The sequence below is a fragment of the Somniosus microcephalus genome, chromosome 1 (genome assembly GCF_052327205.1).
Source record: "Somniosus microcephalus isolate GS21.2 chromosome 1, FLI_Smic_1.0, whole genome shotgun sequence".
Classification (NCBI taxonomy): Eukaryota; Metazoa; Chordata; class Chondrichthyes; order Squaliformes; family Somniosidae; genus Somniosus; species Somniosus microcephalus.
In genome coordinates, this window is record NC_140987.1 from 316,452,692 (window position 1) to 316,472,164 (window position 19,473).

A 19,473-nucleotide genomic window follows, 5' to 3' on the forward strand; every position below is an offset into this window, starting at 1 on the left:
CCCCTCCTCCTCTCTCTCCCCCCTCCTCCCGCTCCTCTCTCCCCCACTCCTCCTCCTCTCTCTCCCCTCTCCTCCTCCTCTCTCCCCTCTCCTCCTCCTCCCTCTCTCCCCCCTCCTCCTCCTCTCTCTCCCCCCTCCTCCTCTCTCCCCCTCCTCCTCCTCTCTCTCTCTCCGCCTCCTCCTCCTCTCTCCCTCTCCTCCTCTCTCCTCCTCCTCCCTCTCTCCCCTCCTCTCTCCCCTCCCTCTCCCCTCTTCCTCCTCCATCTCTCCCCCTCCTCCTCTCTCCCTCCCTCTCTCCTCCCTCTCTCCCCCTCCTCCTCCTCCTCTCTCCCCCTCCTCCCCTCCCTCTCTCCCCCTCCTCCTCCTCCCTCCTCCTCCTCTCTCTCCCCCTCCTCCTCCTCCTCCTCTCCCCCTCCTCCTCCTCTCTCTCCCACCTCTCTCCTCCTCTCTCTCCCCCCTCCTCCTCCTCCTCCTCTCTCCCCCTCCTCCTCCTCTCTCCCCTCTCCTCCTTTCTCTCCCCCTCCTCCTCCTTCTCTCCCCCTCCCTCTGTCCCCCTCCTCCTCCCTCTCTCCCCTCCTGCTCCCTCACTCTCCCCCTCCTGCTCCTCTCTCCCACTCCTGCTCCCTCTCTCCCCACCTCCTCCGCCTCTCTCTCCCCCTCCTCCTCCTCCTCTCTCTCCCCCACCTCCTCCTCCTCTCTCTCCCCCATCCTCCTCCTCTCTCCCACCTCCTCCTCTCGAACCCGCTCCTCCTCTCTCTCCCCCTCCTTCTCTCTCTCCCCCCTCCCCCTGCCTCTCTCTCCCCCCTCCTCCTCCTCTCTCTCCCCTCTCCTCCTCCTCTCTCTCCCCTCTCCTCCTCACTCTCTCCCCCTCCTCCTCCCTCTCTCCCCCTCCTCCCTCTCTCCCCTCCCTCTCTCCCCCCTCCTCTCCTCTCTCCCCCTCCCTCTCTCCCCTTCCTCCTCCTCTCTCCCCCTTCCTCTCTCTCCCCCCTCCGCCTCCTCCCTCTCTCCCCCCTCCTCCTCCTCCTCTGCCTTCTCCCTCTCTCCCCCCTCCCTCCCTCTCTCCCCCTCCTCCCTCCTCCTCTCTCCCCTCCTCCTCTCTCCTCCTCCTCCTCTCTCTCCACCTCCTCCGCCTCTCCCCCCTCTTCCTCCTCTCTCTCTCCACCCTCCTCCGCCTCCTCCCCCCTCCTCCTCCTCTCTCCCCCCCTCCTCCACCTTCCTCCCTCCTCCTCCTCTCTCCCCACTCTCTCTCTCTCGTCCTCTCTCCCCCCTCCTCCTCCTCTCTCCCCCTCCTCCTCCCTCTCCTCCTCCTCCCTCTCCCCTCTCCCTCCTCCTCCCTCCCCCTCCTCTCTCCCCTCCTCTCCTCTCTCCCCCTCCTCTCTCTCCCCCTCGCCTCCTCCCTCTCTCCCCTCCTCTCTCCCCCTCCTCCTCTCTCTCCCCCTCTCCTCTCTCCCGCTCCTCTCTCCCCTCCTCCCCTCTCCCCCTCCTCCTCTCCTCCCCTCCTCCACTCTCCCCCTCCTCCACTCTCTCCCCCCCTCCTCCTCTCCCCCTCCTCTCTCTCCCCTCCTCCTCTCTCTTCCCCTCCTCCTCCTCTCTCGCCCCCCTCCTCCTCCACTCTCTCCCCTCTCCTCCTCTCTCCCCTCTCCTCCTCTCTCCCCCCTCCTCCTCTCCCTCCCCCCTCCTCCTCCTCTCTCTCCCCCTCCTCCTCTCTCTCCCCCTCCTCCTCTCTCCCCCTCCTCCTCCTCCCTCTCTCCTCCTCCCTCTCTCCCCCCTCCTCCTCCTCCTCCCTCTCCCCATCCACCTCCTCTCTCTCCCACCTCCTCCTCCTCTCTCTCCCCCCTCCTCCTCCTCCTCCTCTCTCCCCCTCCTCCTCCACTCTCTCCCCTCTCCTCCTTCTCTCCCCACTCCTCCTCCTTTCTCTCCCCCCTCCCTCTGTCCCCCCTCCTCCTCCCTCTCTTCCCCCTCCTGCTCCCTCACTCCCCCCTCCTGCTCCCTCTCTCCCCACTCCTGCTCCCTCTCTCCCCACCTCCTCCGCCTCTCTCCCCCCTCCTCCTCCTCCTCTCTCTCCCCCCACCTCCTCCTCCTCTCTCTCCCCCATCCTCCTCCTCTCTCCCACCTCCTCCTCTCGACCCGCTCCTCCTCTCTCTCTCCCCTCCTTCTCTCTCTCCCCCTCCCCCTGCTCCTCTCTCCCCCCCTCCTCCTCCTCTCTCTCCCCTCTCCTCCTCCTCTCTCTCCCTCTCCTCCTCCTCACTCTCTCCCCCCCCTCCTCCCTCTCTCCCCTCCCTCTCTCCCCCCTCCTCCTCCCTCTCTCCCCCTCCCTCTCTCCCCCTTCCTCCTCCTCCTCTCTCCCCCTTCCTCTCTCTCCCCCCTCCGCCTCCTCCCTCTCTCCCCCCTCCTCCTCCTCCCTCTGCCTTCTCCCTCTCTCCCCCCTCCTCCCTCTCTCCCCCTCCTCCCTCCTCCTCTCTCCCCTCCTCCTCTCTCCCTCCTCCTCCTCTCTCTCCCACCTCCTCCGCCTCTCCCCCCTCTTCCTCCTCCTCTCTCTCCACCCCTCCTCCGCCTCCTCCCCCCCTCCTCCTCCTCTCTCCCCCCTCTCCTCCTTCCTCCTCCTCCTCCTCTCTCCCCCTCTCTCTCTCTCGTCCTCTCTCCCCCCCCTCCTCCTCCTCTCTCCCCCTCCTCCTCCCCTCTCCTCCTCCTCCCTCTCCCCTCTCCCTCCTCCTCCCTCCCCCTCCTCTCTCCCCCTCCTCTTCCTCTCTCCCCCCTCCTCTCTCTCTCTCCCCCTCCGCCTCCTCCCTCTCTCCCCCCTCCTCCTCCTCTCTCCCCCTCCTCCTCTCTCTCCCCTCTCCCTCCTCCTCTCTCCCCTCCTCTCTCCCCCTCCTCCCTCTCTCCCCCTCCTCCGCTCTCCCCCTCCTCCACTCTCCCCTCCTCCACTCTCTCCCCCCTCCTCCTCTCCCCCCTCCTCTCTCTCCCCTCCTCCTCTCTCTGCCCCCTCCTCCTCTCTCTCTCCCCCTCCTCCTCTCTCTCCCCCCTCCTCCTCTCTCCCCCTCCTCCTCCTCTCTCCCCCTCCTCCACCTTCCCCCTCCTCCTCCTTCCCCCCCTCCTCCTCCTCTCTCCCCCCCTCTCACCCCCTTCTCTCTCGCCCCCCCTTCTCTCTCTCCCCCCTCCTCCCTCTCCCCCTCCTCCCTCTCCCCCTCCTCCTCCTCCTTTCTCTCCACCTCTCTCGTCCTCTCCCCCTCCTCCTCCTCTCTCCCCCTTCCCATCCTCCTCTCCCCCTCCTCCTCTCCCCGTCCTCCTCTCTCTCCCCTGCGCCTCCTCCCTCTCTCCCCCCCTCCTCCTCCCTCTCTCCCCCATCTCCTCCTCTCTCCCCCCTCCCCCTCCTCCTCTCTCCCCCCTCCTCCCACTCCTCCTCTCCCCCCTCCTCCTCTCTCTCCCTCCTCTTCCTTCTCCTCCTCTCTCACTCCTCCTCTTCCTCTCTACCCCTCTCCCCGTCCTCCTCTCTCTCCCCCCTCCTCCTCCTCTCTCTCCCCTCCTCCTCCTCTCCCCCTCCTCCTCTCCCCCTCCTCTCTCCCCCCTCCTCCTCTCCCCCTCCTCCTCTCTCCCCACTCCTCCTCTCTCTCCCGCCCTCCTCCTCCTCTCTCTCCCTCCTCCTCCCTCTCTCCCCCCTCCTCCTCCCTCTCTCCCCCCTCCCTCTCTCCCCTTCCTCCTCCCTCTCGCCCCCCTCCTCCCTCTCTCCCCCCTCCTCCTCCTCTCTCCCCCCTCCCTCTCTCCCCCATCCACCTCCTCTCTCTCCCACCTCCTCCTCCTCTCTCCCCCTCCTCCTCCTCCTCTCTCCCCCTCCTCCTCCTCTCCCCCCCTCCTCCTCCACTCTCTCCCCTCTCCTCCTTCTCTCCCCCCTCCTCCTCCTTCTCTCCCCCTCCCTCTGTCCCCCTCCTCCTCCCTCTCTTCCCCCTCCTGCTCCCTCTCTCCCCCCTCCTGCTCCCTCTCTCCCCCTCCTCCTCTCTCTCCCCACCTCCTCCTCCTCTCTCTCCTCTCCCCCTCTCCTCTCTCTCCCCCACCTCCTCCTCCTCTCTCTCCCCCATCCTCCTCCTCTCTCCCACCTCCTCCTCTCTACCCCCTCCTCCTCTCTCTCCCCCTCCTCCTCTCTCTCCCCCCTCCCCCTGCTCCTCTCTCTCCCCCCCTCCTCCTCCTCTCTCTCCCCTCTCCTCCTCCTCACTCTCCCCCTCCTCCTCCTCCCTCTCCCCTCCTCCTCCTCCTCTCTCCCTCCTCCTCCTCCCTCTCTCCCCCCTCCTCCAACCTCTCTCCCCCCTCCTCCCTCTCTCCCCCTCCCTCTCTCCCCCCTCCTCCTCCCTCTCTCCCCCCTCCCTCTCTCCCCCTTCCTCCTCCCTCTCTCCCCCCTCCTCTCTTTCCCCCCTCCGCCTCCTCCCTCTCCCCCCCTCCTCCTCCTCCCTCTCTCCCCCTCCTCCCTCTCCCCCCTCCGCCTTCTCCCTCTCTCCCCCCTCCTCCTCCTCCCTCTCTCCCCCTCCTCCCTCTCTCCCCCCTCCTCCTCCTCCTCTCCCTCCTCCTCCTCTCTCTCCCACCTCCTCCTCCTCCTCTCCCACCTCCTCCTCCTCCTCTCTCTCCCCCTCCTCCTCTCTCTCCCCCCTCCTCCTCTCTCTCCCCCCTCCTCCTCCTCTCTCTCCCCCCTCTCCTCTCTCTCCCCCCTCCTCCTCCGCCTCTCTCTCCCTCCTCCTCCCCTCTCCCCCTCTCTCTCCCTCTCCCTCCTCCTCTCTCCCTCCTCCCCCTCCTCCGCTCTCCCCCTCCTCCGCTCTCCCCCTCCTCCGCTCTCCCCCCTCCTCCTCTCCCCCTCCTCCACTCTCTCCCCCCTCCTCCTCTCCCCCTCCTCCTCTCCCCTCCTCCTCTCTGCCCCCTCCTCCTCCTCTCTCCCCCCTCCTCCTCCACTCTCTCCCCTCTCTCTCTCCCCCTCTCCTCCTCTCTCCCCCCTCCTCCTCTCCCTCCCCCCCTCCTCTCTCTCCCCCCTCCTCCTCTCTCCCCCTCCTCCTCCCTCTCTCCCCCCTCCTCCTCCCTCCCCCCCTCCTCCACCTTCCCCCTCCTCCCCCTCCTCCACCTTCCCCCCTCCTCCTCCTCTCTCCCCCCTCTCACCCCCCTTCTCTCTCGCCCCCCCTTCTCTCTCTCCCCCCTCCTCCCTCTCCCCCCTCCTCCTCCTCCTTTCTCTCCACCTCTCTCTCCTCGTCCTCTCCCCCTCCTCCTCCTCTCTCCCCCTTCCCATCCTCCTCTCCCCCTCCTCCTCTCCCCGTCCTCCTCTCTCTCTCCCCTGCGCCTCCTCCCTCTCTCCCCCCCTCCTCCTCCCTCTCTCCCCCATCTCCTCCTCTCTCCCCCCCTCCCCCTCCTCCTCTCTCCCCCTCCTCCCACTCCTCCTCTCCCCCCTCCTCCTCTCTCTCCCCTCCTCCTCCTCTCTCTCCCCCCTCCTCCTCCTCTCTCTCCCCACCTCCTCCCTCTCCCCCCTCCTCCTCTCCCCCCCTCCTCCTCTCTCCCCCCTCCTCTCTCCCCCCCTCCTCCTCTCCTCTCTCCCGCCCTCCTCCTCCTCCTCTCTCTCCCCTCCTTCTCCTCTCTCTCCCTCCTCCTCCCTCTCTCCCCCTCCCTCTCCTCCCCCCTCCTCCTCCCTCTCTCCCCCTCCCTCTCTCCCCCTTCCCTCCTCCTCTCATCCCCCTCTCCCTCTCTCCCCCCTCCTCCCTCTCTCCCCCTTCTCCTCCCTCTCTCCCCCTTCTCCTCCCTCTCTCCCCCCTCCGCCTCCTCCCTCTCTCCCCCCTCCCTCTCTCCCCCTTCCTCCTCCCTCTCTCCCCTCTCTCCCCCCTCCTCCCTCTCTCCCCCCTCCTCCCTCTCTCCCCCCTCTCTCCTCCCCCTCCGCCTCCTCCCCTCCCTCTCTCCCCCTCCTCCTCCCTCTCTCCCCCCTCCTCCTCCCTCTCTCCCCCCTCCTCCTCCTCCTCCCCTCTCCCCCATCCACCTCCTCTCTCTCCCACCTCCTCCTCCTCTCTCTCCCCCCTCCTCCTCCTCCTCTCTCCCCCTCCTCCTCCCTCTCCCCCCTCCTCCTCCACTCTCTCCCCTCTCCTCCTTTCTCTCCCCCCTCCTCCTCCTCCTTTCTCTCCCCCTCCCTCTGTCCCCCCTCCTCCTCCTCTCTTCCCCCTCCTGCTCCCTCACTCCCCCCTCCTGCTCCCTCTCTCCCCCTCCTCCTCTCTCTCCCCCCACCTCCTCCGCCTCTCTCTCCCTCCTCCTCCTCCTCCTCTCTCTCCCCCCACCTCCTCCTCCTCTCTCTCCCCCATCCTCCTCCTCTCTCCCACCTCCTCCTCTCTAACCCCCTCCTCCTCTCTCTCCCCCTCCTCCTCTCTCTCCCCCCTCCTCCCGCTCCTCTCTCCCCCACTCCTCCTCCTCTCTCTCCCCTCTCCTCCTCCTCTCTCCCCTCTCCTCCTCCTCACTCTCTCCCCACCTCCTCCAACCTCTCTCCCCCCCTCCTCCCTCTCTCCCCCTCCTCCCTCTCTCCCCCTCCCTCTCTCCCCCCTCCCTCTCTCCCCTCCCTCTCTCCCCCTTCCTCCTCCCTCTCTCCCCCCTCCTCTCTCTCCCCCCCTCCGCCTCCTCCCTCTCTCCCTCCTCCTCCCTCTCCCCCCTCCGCCTTCTCCCTCTCTCCCCCCTCCTCCCTCTCTCCCCCCTCCTCCTCTCTCTCCTCCACCTCCTCCCTCTCTCCTCTTCCTCCTCCTCCCTCTCTCCTCCTCCCTCTCTCCTCCTCCTCCCTCTCTCCTCCTCCTCCTCTCCTCCTCCTCCCTCCTCCTCCTCCCTCACTGTCCTCCTCCTCCCTCTCTCCTCCTCCTCCCTCTCTCTCCCTCCTTCTCCTCCTCCTCCTCCCTCTCTCTCCTCCTTCTCCACCTGCTCCCTCTCCTCCTCCTCCTCCTGCTCCTCCCTCTCTCCTCCTCCTCCCTCTCTGTCCTCCTCCTCCTCCCTCTCCCCTCCTCCTCCCTCTCCTCCCTCTTTCCTCCTCCTCCCTCTCTCTCCTCCTCCTCCCTCTCTCCTCCTCCTCCTCCCTCTCTCTCTCTCCTCCTCCTCCTCCCTCTCCTCTCTCTCCTCCTCCTCCTCCCTCTCTCTCTCCTCCTCCCTCTCTCTCGCCTCCTCCCTCTCTCTCTCTCTCTCCTCCTCCCTCTCTCTCTCTCTCCTCCTCCCTCTCTCTCTCCTCCTCCCTCTCTCTCTCTCTCTCTCCTCCTCCCTCCCTCTCTCTCTCTCCTCCTCCCTCTCTCTCTCTCTCTCCTCCTCCCTCTCTCTCTCTCTCCTCCTCCCTCTCTCTCTCTCTCCTCCTCCCTCTCTCTCTCTCTCTCCTCCTCCCTCTCTCTCTCTCTCCTCCTCCCTCTCTCTCTCTCTCTCCTCCTCCCTCTCTCTCTCTCCTCCTCCCTCTCTCTCTCTCTCTCTCCTCCTCTCTCTCTCTCTCTCCTCCTCCCTCTCTCTCTCCTCCTCCTCCCTCTCTCTCTCCTCCTCTCTCTCTCTCTCTCTCTCTCTCTCTCCTCCTCCCTCTCTCTCTCTCTCTCTCCTCCTCCCTCTCTCCTCCTCCCTCCCTCACTCTCCTCCTCCTCCCTCTCTCTCTCTCTCTCTCCTCCTCCCTCCCTCTCTCTCTCTCTCCTCCTCCCTCCCTCTCTCTCCTCCTCCCTCTCTCCTCCTCCCTCCCTCTCCTCCTCCTCCTCCTCTCTCTCCTCCTCCTCCCTCTCTCTCTCCTCCTCCTCCCTCCCTCTCTCTCCTCCTCCCTCCCTCACTCTCCTCCCTCCCTCTCTCTCTCCTCCTCCCTCCCTCTCTCTCTCTCTCTCCTCCTCCCTCTCTCTCTCTCCTCCCTCTCTCTCTCTCCTCCCTCTCTCTCTCTCTCCTCTTCTTCCTCCTCTCTCCCTCTCTCTCTCCCCTCCTCCTCCTTCTCTCTCTCCCCCTCTGCTCTCTCCTCCCCGCTCTCTCTCTCTCCTACCCGACCCCCCCCCGTTCTGCTCCGCTCTCCCCTCTCAATTCAATTCAATTCAAATCGCTTTATTGGCATGATGACAAGGTACCTCTTATGTTGCCAAAGCATCGAAAAACATTCGTGGTTGTACACAAAAATACAGATCTATCCATACAGTGTACAAACAGATATATCCCTGAGTGTATAAATATATACTCTCTCCCTTCCCCCGTTCCGCTCTCCCCTCTCTCCCTCCCCCCGTTCCGCTCTCCCCTCTCTCCCTCCCCCCGTTCCGCTCTCCCAGCCGCTCTCTCACCTGTTCCAGGGTCGATGCTCCGCTCTATCCGATCACCATGACAACTGCAAACAACGGGGAAATGGCGGGCCCGCTGATTGACCGTTGCTCCAGCCAATCAGCTGCAACCAGCCCGTGACCATGTGTCCAGGCCGCCCAATTTAAGCAGCCGCCCCTCGCCCACGAATCAGCCAATCAATGGCGTTGTTCCTGGCGGGTCCTGGAGCCGGACTGATGTTGGCCTGTTAGCAGCTGGTGAGGCGCTGCTGCACATGTACCCACGCTTGGGGCTGAGAAAGTGTTATCTTGCGAATTCGCCAAGCGGCCGAGTGTGGCGGAGCTCAACCAGTCAGATAGGCGCACGCAGGGCAACCGTGCTGGGGTCCTTCTGTCTGGCCCGCGCTGTGACGCAGCAAGACCGGGAGAGCGAGGCCTGAGAGTGTATATACACTAAGAGTGAGTATATACACAGTGAGTATATACACTGAGTGAGGGAGACCGAGTGAGTATACTCACTGAGAGTGAGGGGGACCGTGTGTGTATATACGCAGTGAGGGAAGACTGTGTGTATATACGCAGTGAGGGAAGACACTGTGTGTATATACGCAGTGAGGGAAGACACTGTGTGTGTATATACGCAGTGAGGGAAGACACTGTGTGTATATACGCAGTGAGGGAAGACACTGTGTGTATATACGCAGTGAGGGAAGACACTGTGTGTATATACGCAGTGAGGGAAGACACTGTGTGTATATACGCAGTGAGGGAAGACACTGTGTGTATATACGCAGTGAGGGAAGACACTGTGTGTATATACGCAGTGAGGGAAGACACTGTGTATATACGCAGTGAGGGAAGACACTGTGTGTATATATGCAGTGAGGGAAGACACTGTGTGTATATACGCAGTGAGGGAAGACACTGTATATACGCAGTGAGGGAAGACACTGTGTGTATATACGCAGTGAGGGAAGACACTGTATATACGCAGTGAGGGGAGACACTATATACGCAGTGAGGGAAGACACTGTATATACGCAGTGAGGGAAGACACTGTATATACGCAGTGAGGGAAGACACTATATACGCAGTGAGGGAAGACACTGTACACGCAGTGAGGGAAGACACTGTACACGCAGTGAGGGAAGACACTGTACACGCAGTGAGGGAAGACACTGTGTACACGCAGTGAGGGAAGACACTGTGTACACGCAGTGAGGGAAGACACTGTGTACACGCAGTGAGGGAAGACACTGTGTACACGCAGTGAGGGAAGACACTGTACACGCAGTGAGGGAAGACACTGTGTACACGCAGTGAGGGAAGACACTGTACACGCAGTGAGGGAAGACACTGTGTACACGCAGTGAGGGAAGACACTGTGTACACGCAGTGAGGGAAGACACTGTACACGCAGTGAGGGAAGACACTGTACACGCAGTGAGGGAAGACACTGTATACACGCAGTGAGGGAAGACACTGTATACACGCAGTGAGGGAAGACACTGTATACACGCAGTGAGGGAAGACACTGTATACACGCAGTGAGGGAAGACACTGTATACACGCAGTGAGGGAAGACACTGTATACACGCAGTGAGGGAAGACACTGTGTATACACGCAGTGAGGGAAGACACTGTGTATACGCAGTGAGGGAAGACACTGTGTATACGCAGTGAGGGAAGACACTGTACACGCAGTGAGGGAAGACACTGTACACGCAGTGAGGGAAGACACTGTACACGCAGTGAGGGAAGACACTGTACACGCAGTGAGGGAAGACACTGTACACGCAGTGAGGGAAGACACTGTACACGCAGTGAGGGAAGACACTGTACACGCAGTGAGGGAAGACACTGTACACGCAGTGAGGGAAGACACTGTACACGCAGTGAGGGAAGACACTACACGCAGTGAGGGAAGACACTGTACACGCAGTGAGGGAAGACACTACACGCAGTGAGGGAAGACACTGTACACGCAGTGAGGGAAGACACTGTACACGCACGCACACGGAAGACACGGCACGCGCACGCACGACACACGGGAGACACTGTATACACGCGCGCGCTACACGCACGCACGCGCGCCACACGTACACACACACTGAGGGAAGACACGTGTACACACACACTGAGGGAAGACACGTGTACACACACACTGAGGGAAGACACTGTATACACACACACACACACACACACACACACACACACACACACACACACACACACACACACACACACACACACACACACACACACACACACACACACACACTGAGGGAAGACTGTGTGTGTGTATACACACAGTGAGGGAAGACTGTAGCTGGGGTCCAGAGTGCGTGCCCAGGTCCCAGTGCAGTTAGGACTGTGTACAGTGTACTCACCGTGCACTTGACACAGTGCAGGAGAAATGACAGTCTTTGCCAGTAACATGTTGCTGGTTTCATTTTTTGGTCTTTTTCCCACAGGATTCAGAATGAGCTTTAATTTCGGGAGTCCAGCTGTGGGCAGCAGCTTCTCGTTTGCAACTCCTAAGACCGCCGCAGCAACACCGGCTGGATTTTCCTTTGGCAGCAATGCTGGAGGCTCCCAAGGTGGCTTCGGCTTTGGAACACCACAGCAGGCAGCTGCTGCTGCAGCAGCTACCACCTCCGCACCCAATGCCAGCTTGTTCTCGTTCACCACTCCTGCTGCCGGGACAGCCCCTTCCACTGGATTTTGCCTGCCAGTGCAGCCAGCAGCAACCTCTACTGCTGGAGGCTTCTCACTCGGGTAGGTCGCACTGGCAGTCCATGCACCAATCTTCAATATACATATTCTTCAAAGTGTACTGGGATGGGGGGGGGACGGCGGCAGGGGAGACAATGAATATAGGGGGATTTACAGGGGGTGTGTACTAGGGAGGATATGTAGGGAGCTGTTGGGGACGGTTTAAACTAGCTTGGCAGGGGGATGGGCACCAGCATGTAGGAGTAGAAAAGAGGAATAAGGTGCATAAGAGTGAGTGTTGGATACATGATCAGTGGTGTACATTTAAGGAGTTATTTTACAACTTCCAAAAAATATATATTCCGCTGAGGAAAAAAGTGTAAAAGAAAAGAGCCATCCGTGGCTAAGTAAAGTAATTAAGGATAGTATCCGACTAAAAATAAGGGCATATAAGGTAGCCAAATCTAGTGGGAGGATAGAAGATTGGGAAGTCTTTAAAAGACAGCAAAAAATAACTAAAAGATTGATTTAAGAAAGGGAAGATAGTTATGAAAGTAAATTAGCAAAAAATATAAAAACAGATAGTAAGAGTTTCTATAGTTAAATAAAAAGAAAAAGGGTGGCTAAAGTAAATGTTCATCCCTTAGAGGATGAGACTGGGAAATTAATGGTGGGAAACATTGAGATGGCAAAAACACTGAACAATTATTTTGTATCAGTCTTTATGGTAGAGGACACTAAGAATATCCCAACACTGGACAAACAGTGGGCTCTAGGAGGGGGGGAGCTAAACACGATCAAAATCACTAAGGAAGTGGTACTTAGTAAAATAATGGGATTCAAGGCGGATAAATCCCCTGGACCTGATGGCTTGCATCCTAGGGTCTTGAGGGAAGTGGCGGTAGGGATTGTGGATGCATTGGTAATTTTTCAAAACTCCCTGGACTCAGCAATGGTCCTGGCAGATTGGAAAACTGCTAATGTAACACCCTTATTTTAAAAGGGTAGTAGGCAGAAGGCTGGAAACTATAGACCTGTTAGCCTAACATCTGTGGTTGGTAAAATGTTAGAGTCCATTATTAAGGAGACAGTAATGGGACATTTGGATAAACATAATTTTAATAGGACAAACTCAGCATGGTTTCGTGAAGGGGAAGTCATGTTTGACAAATTTGCTTGAGTTCTTTGTGGAAGTAACATACAGGGTGGATAAAGGGGAACCAGTGGACGTAGTGTATTTAGACTTCCAAAAGGCATTTGACAAGGTGCCACACTAGATTATTGCTCAAGATAAAAAAAATCACGGGATTGGGGGTAATATTCTGGCGTGGGTGGAGGATTGGCTCTCTAACAGAAAGCAGAGAGTTGGGATAAATGGTTCGTTCTCAGACTGGCAACCAGTAACTAGTGGTGTTCCACAGGGGTCAGTGCTGGGTCCCCAACTCTTTACAATCTATATTAATGATTTGGAGGAGGGGACCGAGTGTAACATATCAAAGTTTGCAGATGATACAAAGATGGGAGGGAAAGTAGTGAGTGAGGAGGACATAAAAAACCTGCAAAGGGACATAGACAGGCTAAGTAAGTGGGCAGAGATTTGGCAGATGGAATACAATACTGGAAAGTGTGAGGTTATGCACTTTGGCAGGAAAAATCATAGAGCAAGTTATTATCTTAATGGCAAGAAACTGGAAAGTACTGTAGTACAAAGGGATCTGGGGGTCCTGGTGCACGAAACTCAAAGTTAGTATGCAGGTGCAGCAAGTGATTAAGAAGGCCAATGGAATGTTGGCTTTTATTGCTAGGGGGATAGAATATAAAAACAGGGTGGTATTGCTGCAGTTGTACAAGGTATTGGTGAGACCGCACCTGGAATACTGCATACAGTTTTGGTGTCCATACTTAAGAAAAGACATACTTGCTCTCGAGTCAGTACAAAGAAGGTTCACTCGGTTAATCTCGGGGATGAGGGGGTGGTCATGTGAGGAGAGGTTTAGATTGGGACTCTACTCATTGGAGTGCAGAAGAATTAGAGGCGATCTTATTGAAACATATAAGATTGTGAAGGGGCTTGATTGGGTGGATGCGGTGAGGATGTTCCCAATGATGGGTGAAACTAGAACTCGGGGGCATAATCTTAGAATAAGGGGCTGCTTTTTCAAAACTGAGATGAGGAGAAACTTCTTCACTCAGGGTGGTAGGTTTGTGGAATTTGCTGCCCCAGAAAGCTGTGGAAGCTACATCATTAAATAAATTTAAAACAGAAATAGATAGTTTCCTGGAATTAAAGGTTACGGGGAGCGGGCAGGATATTGGACATGAGTCTAGGTTCGGAATGGTCATGGCCCTGTGGGTAGTGGAGTGGGCCCAGGGGCCGTGTAGCCTGGTTCTGCTCCTACTGTGTTCTAATTCTGTGTTAGATTTCAGGAGATGGTTTTATTCCTGTTGCTGGCTGGGGTGGAGATTGCCTTTACAGAAGGTAAGTACTGTAGAAAATATAGGGACAGAGTGATCGCCTAGATGGGTCGGAGAGGAATTTCCCAGATTTTTTTTCTCCCAAATTGGCCATTGGGTTTTTTATCTGGTTTTTCGCCTCTCCCGGGAGATCACATGGGCTCGGGTGGATGGAGAGTGATAGAAGATTTGAGGTTAAGATCAGATCAGCCATGATCTTATTGAATGGTGGAGCAGGCTCGAGGGGCCGATTGGCCTATTCCTCCTATTTCTTATGTTCTTCTAGTACTACTTTCTTCTCTAGTACTATAAGTGGTAATTGTACCATATTAGATAGCAGACGAAGAAAAACTAAAAGTCAAAAATAGGTTTAGAATGCATGTACATAAATGCGCAAAGCATGGTGAATAAGGTTGGTGAGCTACAAGCACAATTAGCTGTGGCAATAATGGAAATGTGGCTTAAAAACCGTGAAGACTGGGCACTTAATATTCAAGGGTACAAGGTGTTCAGAAAAGATAAGGAAGGAAAAAAGGGAGGTGGGGTGGCAGTGCTGATTAAGGAAGACATTGTAGTGTTGGAAAGGGAGGATGTTCTTGAGGAGACAAGGACAGAATCCATTTGGTTAGAGTTAAGGAGCAAAAAGGGTATGATCACGCTATTGGGGGTATTCTGCAGGCATCCAAATAGTGAGAGGGAGGTAGAGGAGCAAATCTACAGGGAAATCGCAGAGATATGCAAGAGCTATAGAGTGGTGATATTTGAGGACTTTAATTACCCAAATATCGATTGGGATAATGCTAAGGGAAAGGAGGGGAGGAATTTCTGAAATGTGTTCAGGAGAATTTCCTTGACCAGTATGTTCTTGGCCCAACTAGGAAGGAGGCATTGCTGGGGAATGAGGTGGGCCAGGTCTGTGGGAGAACACTTGGGTACAAGTGATTATCGTATCATAAAATTTAGATTAGCAATGGAGAGGAGCAAATAACAAGCTAGAGTGGAACTTCTAAACTGGAATAGGACTAACTTCAGTGGCAGTGGGTTGCGAAAGGATCTAGCCAGGTTAAAATGGAACCAAAGACTGACTTTTGGGGGGGGGGGGGAAACTGTAATGGAACAATGGGTGATCTTTAAGGAGGAGATGTTCCAAGTACAGGCTAGGTACATTCCAACAAGAGGGCAGGGTAAGGGAATCAAAGTATGAGCTAACTGGATGACGAGGGAGATAGAGAAGATGATGAAACAAAAGAGGGTGTATGATGCATGTCAGGTGAATTCTTCAAGGGAGAACCAGACCAAATACAATAAATTGAGGGGAAGTGAAGATGAAAATAATTGGCAGAGTAGAATGGCAGTTAACATAAAAGGGAACCCAAAAATCTTCTAATAGCATGTAAACAGTAAGTGGGTAGGAAGAGGTGGGCTGGGGCCTGTTTGGGACAATGCAGGTGATATATGCTTCGCGGCACAGGGCAAGGCTAGAATACTCGGAGTACTTTGTATCGGTGTTTACTGAGGAGGTGGATGCTGACAAAATATCAGTAGAATTGGAAAAGGTACAAGCAATGGAAGGGGTGAAAATTGATAGGATGTACGAGACAGGCTAGGTATGCTTCGAGGGGATACGTCGCCTGGTCCAGATGGATTGTGTCCCAGGTTGCTAAGGGAATTGGGGAGGAGATAGCAGAAGGGCTTGCCATAATTTTCCAATCTTCCCTAGATGTGGGGGAGGTGCCTGAGGATTGGAAAGTGGCAAATGTGACACCATTGTTCAAGAGGGTGTAAGGACAATCGTAGTAACTACAGGCCAGTCAGTTTAACATCAGTGGTGGGTAAAGTTTTCAGAACAATCAAGGAAAAAATTATGTTTGACTAATTGAATTTTTTGATGAAGTAACAGGGAGGATCAATGAAAGGAATGCAATGGATGTTGTCTATGTGGATTTTAGGAAGGTGTTTGACAAAGTACCACATAGAAGGCTGGTTAACAAAATTGAGGGTCAGTGGCAGCTTGGATAAGGAATTGGCTTAAGGACAGAAAACAGCGAGTTGTGGTAAATGGCTGTTTTTCATACTGGAGGATGGTAGACAGTGGTGGGGCCACTGCTTTTTCTGATATATGTATGACCTGGATATTGGAATACAGAGTAGAATTTCTAAATTTGCCGATGACACCAAACTTGGGGGTGTGGCAAACAGTGATGATACCAATCGACTGCAACAGGACATAGAAAGGCTAGCAGAATGGGCAGACAAGTGGCAGATGGAATTTAATAGAGAAGTGTGAGGTGATGCATTTTGGCAGTGTGCAAGGACAGAGTGACCTGGGAGCTACTGTGCATAGGTCCCTGAAGGTGGCAGGAAATATTGAGTGGCTAGCAAAGCATATGGGATCTTGGGCTTCATAAATAGAGGTATTCAGTACAAAAGTAGAGAAGTTATGCTGAACCACTTCTGGTCACCACACTTTAGGAAGGATGTGAAGGCCTTTGAGAAGGTGCAGAGGAGTTTTACCAGGATGGTTCTGGGGATGGGGGATCTTAGCTACCAGGACAGGTTGGAGAAGCTGGATTTGTTTTCATTAGAGCAAAGGAAGTTGAAGGGTGATTTGATAGATGTGTACAAGAGTATGACTGATTTGGATAGGCTAGATGGGGAAAGGCTGTTCCCACTAGTTGATGGTACAAGGACTAGGGGACACCGATTTTAAGGTTTTGGGCAAGAGATACAGGGGGGGGGTGTGTATGAGGAAAAACTTTTTTACGCAGCGAGTGGTGATGACCTGGAACTCGCTGCCAATGGAAGTGGAGACACTCACTGTTTTCAAGGGGAGACTGGGTGGGCACTTGAGGGAAATAAACTTGCAGGGCTATGGGGATAGAGTGGGGGAATGGGACTGCACTAGAGAGCCGGTACAGACTCGAATGGCCTCCTTCTGTGCTGTTCTGACTATATTGGGGGGAATGTTTATTGCTGTAGTTTAGCTGCTGATAGCGCCTTGCATGTGTGGTATGTTTGGTTCACTGCACTATAGGAGGGGTGGGAGGCTGGTTTATCTTTGCCTGGCTCTGGTTCCACCCAGTGAGTGATGCTAGGTTTTTAACCAAAACTTGTTTTTTTTCTGCAGGATGAATAAAGCGAGTTTAGGGTTTGGTAGCCCGGCAGCCCAGCCGGTCTCAGGCTTCTCCTTTGGTAATGTGCCTGCTGCCAACACTGCAGCTGCAGCCACCACTACCACCAACACCACCTCGTGCTTCTCTCTGCCCTCTGGATCAACGGCCCAGACCGCAGCTCCAGCAGCCTTTAGTTTCGGCACTGTCCCAGCACAGCCGGCTGCAGGGGGCTTTGCACTCGGTGCCTGCTCCACAGCCCAGCCAGCAGCTTCCACTGGGTTTGGATTCACCGCGGCCCTGGCTGTCCCAACCCAGACCACTGCAGCCAGCGGCTTTGGATTCAGCACGGCCACCAGCGCAACGCCAACACCCACACTCGCTGGCTTCAGCTTTGGCACTCCAGCAACCACAACAGCAGCCCCCAAACCAGCAGCACCACTCTCCCTCGGGGCTCAGGCTACAGGTAGGTACACCGCAGTGCGGGGATGTTTCATTTCTTCACACTCCACACGCTGTAGAAGCTTGGGTGAGGGGATGCTTCATTTCTTCACTCTCCACACCACTCAAGTTCAGCTCTTATTGGAAATGTCAGACGGGGCAGGAGCTGTGGTGTCCTCAGTTACCAAAAAACCTGAAGCTATTTAAGAACATAAGAAGCAGGAGTAGGCCATTCGGCCCTTCGAGCCTGCTCCATCATTCAATGAGATCATGGCTGATCTTCTGCCTCAACTCCATTCACCAGCCCGATCGCCATACCCCTTGATGTCAGAAATCTATCGACTTCTGTTTTGAATATACCCAATGACTGAGCCTCCACAGCCCTCTGGAGTGGAGAATTCCAAAGATTTACCACCCTCTGAAGAAATTTCTTCTCATCTCAGTCCTGAATGGCCTACCCTTTATCCTGAGCCTGTGGCCCCTGGTTCTAGACTCCCCAGCCAAGGGAAACATTCTCCCAGCATCCACCCTATCAAGCCCTATAATAATTTTGAATGCTTCAATGAGACCCCCTCTCCATTCTTCTGAATTCAAGAGAATACAGGCCTTGTTTACTCAATCTCTTCTCATACGACAGTCCCGCCATCCCAGGAATCAATCTCGTGTACCTTCGTTGCACTCCCTCTATGGCAAGTATATCCTTCCTTCGGTAAGGAGACCAAAATTGTACACAGTACTCCAGGTGTGGCCTCACCAAGGCCCTATATAATTGGAGTAAGACTACTTTACCCCTGTATTCAAATCCCCTTGCTATGAAGACCAACATACCATTTGCCTTCCTAATGGCTTGCTGCACCTGCACATTCACCTTCAGTGACTCGTACAAGGACACCCAGGTCCCTTTGAGCACCTGCATTCCCCAATCTTTCACCATTTAGGAAATACTTTGCCTTTCTGTTTTTTCTACCAAAGTGGATAACTTCACATTTATCCACATTATAATCTATCTGCCATGTTCTCACCCACTGTCAAGATTGTCTTGAAGCCTCTTCGCAACTGACACTGCTACCTAGCTTTGTCATCCGCAAATTTGGAAATGTTACATTTAGTCCCCTCATCCAAATCATTGATATAGATTGTGTTCTTTTTCCGAGTGGCAGGCAGTGACTAGTGGGGTACCGCAGGGATCGGTCCTAGGACCCCAGCTATTCATCACTATATATTAATGAACTAGACGCGGGAACTAGATGTAATATATCCAAGTTTGCAGACGACACAAAGCTGGGTGGGCGTGTGTGCTGTGAGGAGGATGCCGAGAAACTCCAGTGTGATTTGGACAGGTTGGGTGATTGGGCAGATGCAGTATAATGTGGCTAAATGTGAGATTATCCACTTCGGTGGCAAAAACAGAAGGCAGATTATTATCTGAACGGCAATAGATTGGGAGAAGGGGAAGTGCAATGAGACCTGAGTGTCATTGTGCACCAGCCGCTGAAGGTAAGCATGTAGGTGCAGCAGGCGGTTAAGAAGGCAAATGGTATGTTGGCCTTTGTAGCGAGAGGGTTCGAGTACAGGAACAAGAATGTCTTGCTGCAGTTGTACAGGGCCTTGGTGAGACCACACCTTGAGTATTGTGTGCGGTTTTGGTCGCCTTATCTGAGGAAGGATGTTCTTGCCATGGAGGGAGTGCAGCGAAGATTCACCAGACTGATACCTGGGATGGCAGGAATGATGTATGAGGAAAGATTGGGTCGATTGGGCTTATACTCGCTGGAGTTTAGAAGAATGAGAGGGGATCTCATTAAAACTTTCAAAATTCTAACAGGACTAGACAAACTAGATACAGGAAGGATGTTCCTGATGGCTGGGGAGTCCAGAACCAGGGGTCACAGCCTAAGGATAAGGGGTAAGCCATTTAGGACTGATGAGGAATTTCTTCACCCAGAGCGGTGAACCTGTGGAATTCTCTACCACAGAAGGCAGTTGAGGCCAATTCATTAAGAAATATATCTAACTCCTTCTTGAATATATTTAATTAAGGCTCAAGGGATATGGGGAGAAGGCAGGGACAAGGTACTGAATTTGGATGATCAGCCATGATCTCATTGAATGGTGGAGCAAGCTCGAGGGGCCGAATGGCCTGCTCCCATCTTCTGTTTGTTTCTATGTATAGCTGGGGCCCAAGCACCGATCCTTGAAGTACCCCACAAGTCACAGCCTGCCATCCTGAAAAAGATCGGTTTATCCCTGCTCTGTTTTCTGTCTTAACCAATTCTCAATCCATGCTAGTATATTACTCCCAATTCCATGTGCCCTAATTTTACTCACCAACCTCTTGTGTGGGACCTTATTGAAGGCCTTCTGAAAATCCAGATACACCACATCTACCAGTTCCCCTTTGTCTGCCCCACTAGTTGTATCCTCAAAGAACTCCAATTGGTTTGTCAAACAGGACTTCCCTTTCATAAATCCACGTTGATTCTGCCCAATCTTACTATTAATTTCCA

The 19,473-nt window shown here is 55.5% G+C and overlaps 1 protein-coding gene across 4 annotated transcripts in view; it reads left to right on the plus strand.

Annotated features, from left to right (window-relative positions):
- The first annotated feature begins 8,422 nt into the window (after positions 1-8,422).
- The window catches only part of LOC147124867 (nuclear pore glycoprotein p62-like), an 84,493-nt gene continuing 73,442 nt past the window's right edge, over positions 8,423-19,473 (plus strand). The window contains exons 1-3 of one of the 4 annotated variants that reach the window (XM_085994128.1): positions 8,423-8,504; positions 10,721-11,024; positions 16,543-16,991. In XM_085994128.1, coding sequence (XP_085850254.1) covers positions 10,729-11,024; positions 16,543-16,991 — 745 coding nt within the window. In that variant the 5' untranslated portion in view covers positions 8,423-8,504; positions 10,721-10,728. The other 3 variants (XM_085994137.1, XM_085994118.1, XM_085994108.1) reach the window with 3 other exon arrangements.